The 9,605-nt window shown below is 37.1% G+C and overlaps 2 protein-coding genes across 7 annotated transcripts; one reads left to right on the plus strand and one right to left on the minus strand.

The window, feature by feature from the left end:
• Positions 1-313: 313 nt before the first annotated feature.
• Positions 314-2,938, plus strand: LOC107808461 (ABC transporter G family member 10-like). The gene has a single exon (XM_016632988.2). It carries the CDS (start codon positions 819-821, stop codon positions 2,679-2,681), a length of 1,863 nt encoding a protein of 620 aa, XP_016488474.1. The 5' UTR covers positions 314-818; the 3' UTR covers positions 2,682-2,938.
• A 146-nt stretch (positions 2,939-3,084) lies between these two features.
• Positions 3,085-9,005, minus strand: LOC107808462 (cold-responsive protein kinase 1). 6 transcript variants are annotated; one of them, XM_016632992.2, is made up of 8 exons: positions 8,849-8,964; positions 8,670-8,730; positions 8,108-8,240; positions 7,567-7,682; positions 7,275-7,485; positions 6,936-7,173; positions 4,262-4,412; positions 3,085-3,743 (listed from the first exon to the last, which is right to left on the minus strand). In XM_016632992.2, exons 3-8 carry the CDS (start codon positions 8,178-8,180, stop codon positions 3,375-3,377), a joined length of 1,158 nt encoding a protein of 385 aa, XP_016488478.1. In that variant the 5' UTR covers positions 8,181-8,240; positions 8,670-8,730; positions 8,849-8,964; the 3' UTR covers positions 3,085-3,374. The 6 variants fall into 6 exon arrangements, with proteins under 6 accessions (XP_016488478.1, XP_016488476.1, XP_016488475.1 ...); XM_016632990.2 differs by having other exon boundaries at positions 8,666-8,730; positions 8,849-8,963; XM_016632989.2 differs by lacking the exon at positions 8,670-8,730 and having other exon boundaries at positions 8,849-9,005.
• Positions 9,006-9,605: the final 600 nt, after the last annotated feature.

Genomic DNA, 9,605 nt, shown 5'->3' on the forward strand with positions numbered 1-9,605 from the left:
TTCTTTTATTTTTATTTTCTTCCTCTCTAACTAATGGTTATAAGATATTTACAGGAACAAACTTATTATTAGGACCAACGATTAACCATTATGGAATTCAATTACTCTAAATCACTAGCTTAAAATAGTAGCAAAATATCACTTACGTTATACCTAGAAAATGGTGTAAAGACGATTAATGTTAACTAAGTTCTGACCTTTGTGCGTTTGTTTTTAAATGTTGCTAGTTGAAAAGACAAACTACAGTGGTATAAATGGAATAAATAAATCCTGATGTCTTAGCATAACACGACTTCCTTTACAATAAAATCTAATTAGGTAGCAGTTATTATGATGTAAAAAATCATGGACAATTATGTAAAATGAATAAAGTGTCAAAAAGAAAAACATAAGAATGGAGACAAGTAGAAACAATAGAGGTGGCAGGTAGAGAAGAAATATGACTAATTTTTCAACCAAGAAAGAGGCTGCATGGTCAACAATACAGTTTACCTGCAAGACTAATAACAAGGAAGAAACCTCTGTTTTCTCCTTTATGCTTCAAACATATTTCCAACTTTAGAAGCTTCAATTCACCAAAATCTTCCATACTTCTAATAACCAACAACAAGAAGTTTTTTGGCAAAGACAAGAAGTCCAAGAAATCTCCTTTTTAACGCTTGCCTTTTTTTCTCCCCATACAAATATTACACAGGGGATGATGTTTGGTGTGTTAGCTCATCTCCTCTTGTCATCTTCCCACATCTCTTCTGATTAACCAAACTTCCCTATCCCTCTCTAGACTTTAATTCTCTACCCTCTTTTCATCTCTTTCTACTATGGAACTTCCGGTTACAGCACCGGATTCCGGTGGCCGGAATAAAGTTTCTTATACCATAGAAACCATAAATCTTTCCTATGCACTCCCTAGTTTACATGATGAATTCAGTTGGATTTTTTGCTGCAACATTCCTAAGATACCCCAGAAGTTCATCATTAAGGATGTCAATTGTGAAGCAAGGCCAGGACAGATTACAGCTATTGCTGGTCCTAGTGGAGCTGGAAAAACAACACTGCTAGAAATTCTTGCAGGGAAAATATCACCAACAAAAGTCACTGGCCAGGTACGAGTTAATGGTCATCCTGTGAATGCCAAATGTTTTCGAAGATTATCAGGGTATGTCACCCAAGAAGATGCCCTGTTTCCTCTGCTTACAGTTGAAGAAACACTCATGTATAGTGCTCTTCTGAGGCTACCAGGTGGGGAAAAAGAGGCTGCAAATAGAGTTGGAGTGCTGATCAAGGAGCTTGGTTTGGAACATGTAGCTGGTTCCAGAGTTGGGGAAGGATCAAACAAGGGGATTTCAGGTGGTGAAAGGCGTAGGGTGTCGATTGGAGTTGAACTAGTACATGACCCTGCTGTGATTCTCATTGATGAACCAACTTCTGGGCTGGATTCAGCATCAGCACTTCATGTCATATCACTGCTTCAGCTGATGGTGGCTAATCAAGGCAAGACAATTGTCTTGACTATCCACCAACCCGGTTTTCGGATTCTTGAACTGTTTGATCGACTTGTTTTGCTGTCAAATGGTTGTGTTCTTCACAATGGTTCACTGAAATACCTAGAAGAGAGGATCAAGTTTTCTGGTCTCCAGATTCCACCCCACATCAATGTGCTTGAATTTGCCATTGATGTCACAGGCAGCATAGTAATTCAAACTTCTGAAACTCCCAATATCCATTTCTATCTCAAGGATCATGATGAAAAGAGGGAAAGCCTAAGGGTAGATGATGAGGGAATTACAATTTCCAACCACAATGACATTGTAGAGAAGTGTCCTTTCTACTCAAATTCTCACATTGAGGAGATCTTAATACTGGGAGGAAGATTTTGTAAGAACATATTCAGAACCAAGCAACTTTTTGCGACCAGAATAATACAAGCATTGGTAGCAGGCTTTATATTGGGGTCAATATTCATGAATGTTGATAACAACCTAGGGCAGGTTGCTTTTCAGACCAGACTAGGATTCTTCGCGTTCAGTCTAACATTCTTGCTCTCCTCCATGACAGAAGGCTTGCCCATTTTCCTGCAAGAGAGAAGAATCTTTATGAGGGAGACTTCAAGAGGAGCATACAGAGTATCCTCTTATGTTGTGGCTAACACCTTTGTCTTCCTTCCTTTCCTCTTAATGGTTGGGCTTCTATACACTGTCCCAGTTTACTGGCTCGTTGGTCTAAGGCGAAACATGGATGGGTTCCTCTACTTTGCTATGGTGGTTTGGATGGTTGTCTTAATGTCAAATTCTTTCACAGCATGTTTCAGTGCACTTGTGCCAAACTTCATCATGGGAACATCTATTATTGCTGGATTGATGGGGTCTTTCTTCCTGTTCTCGGGCTATTTCCTTTCGAAAAAGAAGATACCTAATTACTGGATCTTCATGCATTACTTAAGTCTGTTTAAATACCCATTTGAGTGCTTCTTGATAAATGAGTATGGAGGTAAGGGAGGTAAAAGATGTTTAGAAAGTGAAAGAGGAGAATGCAAGTTGTTTGCAAATGACTTCTTGAGACAGCAAGACCTCAAAGAATCACAGAAATGGAGCAACTTAGCTGTGATGCTGTGTTTCATCTTAGGTTACAGAGTCCTCTGTTACCTAATTTTATGGTACAGATGTTACAGAACCAGAAGTTAGGCTTTTCATTCTTTTGTCTTTTCCAGTTTTCTTTCGCTTCTTATTCAGATTATTAAATTGATTGGGAAAGTAGATGTAATTACACTGAAGAAGATGGATTAGTCATTGGGGTGAATAAATTCTTTCATGTTCAGATTTCATATGAAATAAAAGTTCTCCGATCCATGTTATAATTCGGTAAGAATGAGATCTTAAGGTAAACTTGGTGCAGGGGCAAACCTTACAGCATCAGGAGACTCATTTCTTTGTCATTCGTTATCCATGTTCCCAGTGCACTTCAGGCACAGGGAGAGTAGTGTATGTTGCTGGCGGACCATATGAGAACTACGGCAAGATAATAAATGATGTGCAAGGAGAAACCACTCAAGCCATTTGCAGTGAACCTACACACCAATACTTTAAATTCCGTGGAGGCTTTAGGCTTTACAAATCATTGCATTTCCAAGAATATTGTCTCTCGTGGTACAATTATGACATGTACTTAAATAGAAAAATATGGGAAAAGTCTCAGCGAATCATCGACTACCTAATCTAATTACACAAATTCGAGGTCATATTTACAGCTTAGAATACAATTGAAGTGAAAGGACCTCCTAATTCCACAAGCTAGAGAGCAAAATCTTACCAAGAAATAAACTCAATAGATAAAAGGATGAAAGACAAGGACATGGGTTTTACCATGCTGTGTTTAGCTCAGCTTTTTCGGTCATTTATTGATGTGAAAGTCATAGTTCCATGTGTCGTTGTTGTGTTCATAGATGAAGAGGAATCAACTTGTTTTCCTGAGCCAGCAGAGAGCGAGTCTGATGAGGTATTCTTGTTACTCCTGAGACTCAGTAGGTCTGATAACATGCCTGGTTCAGATATCTCTTCGTCATCCACTTCCACCTCACCAATCAGCAATCTCACAACAGTGGACATCGATGGCCGGCTCTTGGGCATGACTTGGGTGCATAAGAGAGACACCTTCAAGAATCTGCAAGCCTCATCAACATTGAAGTCGTCTCCCAATGACGTATCTACCAATTCAATGAGCTCCCCCTTCTTGTAAAGTTTCCATGCCTGCATATCAAGTTATCGTATGTAATACAACTCTCCATATATCTAATTTCTATTTGAGCTGGAGATGGCAATTATATTTCTTTTTCATTGGTTGGATAAATATTTGTTACATCAAATGTCAAAATTGCTATTTTCTTTTTGTTCTATTCTGAAGCAAGCGATTATGATTTCAAGATTATATTAATAAGCCTGCCTGCCTAAGAAAAACATATATGAACAACGGATTAGATGGCCTTCGGACCATAAGCTGCTTCAACCACGTTACTTTCCATTACAAGGTTAGGGTTGAAGGATGATGCCGGCAGGAGCCCAAATAAGAATTTTAAACCAATGACCAAATAATTTAACAACCTAGGTTGATCTTCCCATCATGTTCTATGAGCAGTTGAGAATCCAATGGCTATATAGCTCTCAAATTTAATAATGTATAGAAACAATTCTGTTCTTCTTAGATATTTTCATTCTGCAGGTAATGGGGATCCAACAGAAATAGAATAATGTTAAAAGCAACTCCATACCCGTTCAAGTAGATATTGTTGTTCAATAGGTAACCGCTTGTTTGTGTTGCATCTTCCACTAACGATTTCCAAAAGGAGAATCCCAAAACTGTATACATCTGCTTTCCGAGTCAACTGCCCTCTGATGGCATACTCAGGGGCCAAATAACCTCTACAGATAAATAAGCACGTTAGAATTTATACACAATGAAAAACAAGAAAATAATGCCATGCTGTCTCTAGTTTAGCTTAATGTATAATAAGACCATCAATAGCCTTTCTGCATTTTCATTTACAACATATCAAGATCAAATATAGAGCTGGATGCGAACTGAAGAAACAAGTAAACAAAAGAAATAGCCCAGTTATAAACAGGAAAAAAGGGAGAGCCTATGAGATAGTCAACTACACCACCTGAACGGGAGTGGAACAGACTTAAAAGAGATCAAGGCATTGTGTCTCAAGGCAATGGCAAAAGCTCTTCTACATTCTCTTTATTGCAATTTAATCTACTAACACCACATATTGTGTCATTAACTCCCCACTACTGCTAAATTTGACAATAAAGTTAACACTTTGGTGAAAATATAGTCACTAAGACATACTTATCAAAGAAAAAAGTAATCGCTACATAATTTAAACATCTGCCAATCTGCCTGTACTTCAAATTTACTTTGTTACATCACTCTAACATTACAATTGTTTTGACTAGCCTTGACGGTAAAAGTGCTATGGCTTACAGTACAATTCTTTGGCAGTAATATGCTCAAATTTCAAGATGGAGCATTCCTCAATTTAGGATGATCAAGTATTATGAAGAAGGACAAGATGCTTTGACATTGCGAAATTAAATTAAACATCCCATGATAAATGTGAAGAATCAGATTGATATAAATACAATATTACATTGATATTTCGCTCATTATAATCCCAGCTTTATAATCTAAATATAATTTGTCTGCTCATCAATTGATCCAATGACCGTCCAAATATAAGTCTGTCTATCCACTACAAAGAAGACAAGAAACTCTAGCCTGATATACCTAGGAGACTACAAAGCACTCTTATATCTCAAATTGATCACACCCAACTCCAGGCATTGCACATTCCTAGAGTAACTTACCATCTTGAGTTCAACCAGAGCTGCAAAGTATGAAGATAATGACGCCATTCACAGTAAGGGAACTATCCTGGATTAAGCAAACACTATACAACCTCAGCTATAACTCCTGGAAAAAGAGCAGTGCAAATGTCAAATGCGACTTAAAACTCATTGCTCTATTTCAGAGAATAAAGGCAAGGAAAATTATAAAGGACAAGATAAGGAAAGAAAGACTATCAGATTAGCGACATGCTTGACCTCTCCAAGATCCAGAGTAGAACTAGGAAATGCAGAAAGAAGTAATGTGAAGGTCAAACTAGAAAGTCCACCTCCTATAATTTAGACAAGGGAAATAGTATTCCTAGACTTGGAAGCTCATTTGTCGAATATAAAGCTAAAAATGGGAGCACTATGAATAGGAAAAAGATTATACCAATGAGTGTGAACAACAAAAAGTAGTAAACCACCACTCTCATGGTTCTTCTAAACACAACTGGAAGAACCGTCACCCAGACTAGAGGATAGAAGAGGACGAAGATGAGTGAATGGGGATGCCAATCTTATACAGAAAATACCGCTATCTAAAGTAACCTTGCAGGGGGCTGCGTATAGCATTCTAAGATCTCAATACGAGAAAGAAATCAGACCTATAACCTCACTGCAGTGGCTTGTAGACTTGCTTTGCTGCGGAAAGCTCAAGTGAAAACCTATTAGAACTGTGGGCCTCACCCGTCTACTACTCGACCTTAAGTAACTACAGTTAGGAGGATCCATCCAATAGCTTAATGACTTGCTTGGGTCATCTAAGAGGTAAGGCCTCCTCCGATCGACCCTAACTTTCATTATTGAGCTAAAGGAGTTCCCTAGCCCTTCAAGTTTACACGCTGATCCCTCTATGATGGCATTCTTCTTCCTCTCCGACTTTACGATATTATTCTATCAAAAGCTAGTGATTAGCTGACAGTATCGTATCTCGGCTAAGGGCCGACTCCACTACTTAAGATTGTCGAATCTAATCTACCTTCTATGACCTAGCTTCTGGTATTTGAACCAGTTACGTCGATTGCTGAACCTGACTTTACTTTGACGCGTTGGCCTTTCCCTATATCTTAATTAATCGGAAGAGTCAGTGGCTATCCTGCACAGGAAGAAGTCAACTCTTTCCAAAGCAAGGGGGCATCGCTCTAATCTTCCATATCAGCTTGATCTCTCTAGGTACCACTTGATACTGCCAGCTTAGCATTAAAACCTTAACAGACTTTGGTATCTATTTATTGTCCATCAAGAAAATATCACATTAGACAAGTTGATCTTGTATATCCCCCGAGAGATCCTGAAGATTATGTAAAGAGCAGTATCAAAGGAAGCAATAGCTTGAATAAAAGCCATATAAAATGTCTAGTGAGAAAATGTAAGCTCGCCAAATAAAAATATTGTTACTAGTAGTTATCATCTTGTTCTTTGGGAGTTCTTACCTCAGAACATTCCCCATCGTTTCTGAATGGCATATTCAATCTAATTCATAAACCAAACCAAGGGATACACCAAAAGCATTTTGTTTAAGAAAATATAAAAGCATAGCTGTAAACTTACAGAGTTCCTGCCACACGAGTGCTAACATGGGTCATATCAGCTGGAATAAGCTTAGCAAGACCAAAATCTGAGATCTTTGGGGTCAGGTCTCTGTCGAGAAGGATGTTACTTGCTTTAATGTCTCTATGAACTATATAAGGTTGGACTTCTTCATGGAGGAATGCAAGTCCTCGTGCAACACCAATGCATATTTTAGTTCGTGTTTTCCAACTAAACTGGAGGCTACTATGGGCACCACCTGTGAGTAAGCAATATTTACTATCCATGCCACAAGTACAAACCAGAGAAAAGGAAAAAGAAAAAGTTAAAAAATAACAATGACAAAGGACTTCAACTGACCAAGCAGAGTTTGAGCAAGACTATTATTTTCCAGGTAGCCATACACCAATATTCTATGATCCCCTTCCGCACAACAGCCATACAACTTCACCAGGTTTTCATGTTCTATACTTGAGATCACCTTTATTTCTGTCAAAAACTCCCTTACACCTTGTTTCGATTCAACAGAAAGTACCTTAATAGCAGCCAATTTTCCATCTTTTAGCCTCCCCTAACAATTAGAATATAAAGTTAGCTTACTAACTGAATGCAATTGCAAAACCTGAAGATCTTTTCGTAGAGAATAAAATACCTTGTAGACAGAACCAAACCCTCCTTTGCCTATTTTGTTTACAGGGCAAAAATCTTCAGTTGCAGCCTGCAATTCCTTGTAGTGATACACCCTTGCATTCTCAATGGTTGAAATTTCTGCAAAAATTCAAAATCTAGTGAGGAATCTTAACATGTATTGGATGAAAAAACAACTAGAATCATTTTTTAATGAAAATGGTGTTTGGGCCAGCTTGCTTGCACCTCGACTTTTCCACCGGGTACCTCCCACCAGCATAGGTACCAGGTAACTCTGCCAACCAAGGCGTAGGCAGATCGGAAGAAATCACCTAGTATTATTTTGCCTCCACTCAGATTTGAACCTAAAACCTCATGGTTCTCCTCCCACTTTATTGATCACTACTTGAATCATTATTGAGAGATCATGTATGGAAAAGGCAATGCCTTTCCATGCTTAAGGAGAGCAAAGAATATTTAATTATAACTCTGTGCTATACCGCTAAAGAAGCTGGGAACAGTTACAAGAAGGAGAAATGAGAATTGAGAAAATTTGAAATTTCAACCTTCATCAATTTCTGTTAGATGGTTGTGTGTGGGAGATGCATTCCCTCTTAGGCAGAAACCAAAACAAGCCATTTATACAACACTTCTGCTGTTAGGGTCAACTCACAGAAAAAAAGAACTCTGCAGCCAAGCCTGTGACATGACAAAGCAACAAGTTAACACTTCATTTCAGCAAAAACCCTAAAAAGATTTTCAAACAAGCATAATTTTGAACCTACAGCTCAGAAGCTACATTTTCATCACTATAACAATACATATAGACAAATTAAAGTGGACATGGCAACAAAGAACAGGTAATAATAATTACAGCTACAACAAAATCAAAAGTTTAAAAAAAATTATAAGTAAGAAGTAAAAAATTAAGGCACAATTGGTACGCGTTTATATGCAACACTAGGAAAACAAAGTACAGTTTCCAAATATAGAAATGAACCTTTTAATAACAAATATACTAATAATAATGATTTAAAAGCAGCTCAGCTGATCAATTAAGAACCAATTTTTTTAAGCTCGGACCATACAAAAAATTTGAAATTTTAAAGATAGAATAAACTTACGTACTCCAAATCCACTAACTTCTAACTTTTAAGTTATTAGATCCGCCACGAGAGAAAACACTAACCTGATCGACAAATCAAGAAGCGCAAAAATCTCAAAGATCACTTCAAGTGAAATAGCTAATTTGTTTACAAGAGAACAAAGATGAAAATTCAAGAAAAGGGCATAAATATTTGAATTACTTGTTGAAGCAGCCAGCAGCAGAAAGGCGTGGGCGGAATGAAGAGTAGAGAGAGAAAGTCTTGTTTTGACTTTGGGAAAGGAAGAGTTTGGTTTAGGCCATTGTTATATTTGTTGGCACGTCATTAGCAAAGCAGTAAAGCTCTTACATACATCCCACACGCTGAAAAAATATCACATTTTGTAAAATGTCAAACCACATTTTGTGAATTCAGACATAATTTCTTTAAGCTTTTCTTAATACAATTTATGAGGCAGATCCACGGAATAAAATTCAATTTTTAAAATTTTTAGTTCCGGTTTATTAGAAAATGTCAAAAGCACATAATGTTAATTCAGGCATAATTTCCTTATAGCTTGTTTGGATGGTTGTTACCAATTGTATTGTATCTTATTGTTACTTTAAATACATGTTTGTTTTGATTATTACTTAAATTTTATTGTATCATATCGTTAAATTAGTCGTTACATACCACTTTATGTAACGATCGATTTGGTGTGGTCATGTCGTTATCTTGTCTTTTTCTCTCAATTTCACCCTTCATTATTATTAAATAATGTTATTTTATCATTTACCCTACCTTTTTATATAATAATTTCCCCTGCATCATAATTTTTCTTTATAATATTGTAAGTTTATTCTTCATATTGCTGGTGTGTGATATCATGAAACGATGACAAACGACACAATCTATCCAAACATTGTATTTATCAAATGATACAGTACAATACGATACATTATAAAACAATACATAACAA

The sequence above is a fragment of the Nicotiana tabacum genome, chromosome 10 (assembly GCF_000715075.1).
Source record: "Nicotiana tabacum cultivar K326 chromosome 10, ASM71507v2, whole genome shotgun sequence".
NCBI lineage: Eukaryota > Viridiplantae > Streptophyta > Magnoliopsida > Solanales > Solanaceae > Nicotiana > Nicotiana tabacum.

Excerpts from the sequence above, each read along its gene's own strand:
- LOC107808461 (XM_016632988.2), top strand. The coding sequence starts at position 819 with ATGGAACTTCCGGTTACAGCACCGGATTCCGGTGGCCGGAATAAAGTT.
- LOC107808462 (XM_016632989.2), bottom strand. The coding sequence starts at position 8,180 with ATGGCTTGTTTTGGTTTCTGCCTAAGAGGGAATGCATCTCCCACACAC. Across the intron at positions 7,683-8,107 it reads TCTAACAGAAATTGATGAAG|AAATTTCAACCATTGAGAAT; the intron begins GTTGAAATTTCA and ends GAATTTTTGCAG. Across the intron at positions 7,486-7,566 it reads GGTTTGGTTCTGTCTACAAG|GGGAGGCTAAAAGATGGAAA; the intron begins GTATTTTATTCT and ends TCTAATTGTTAG.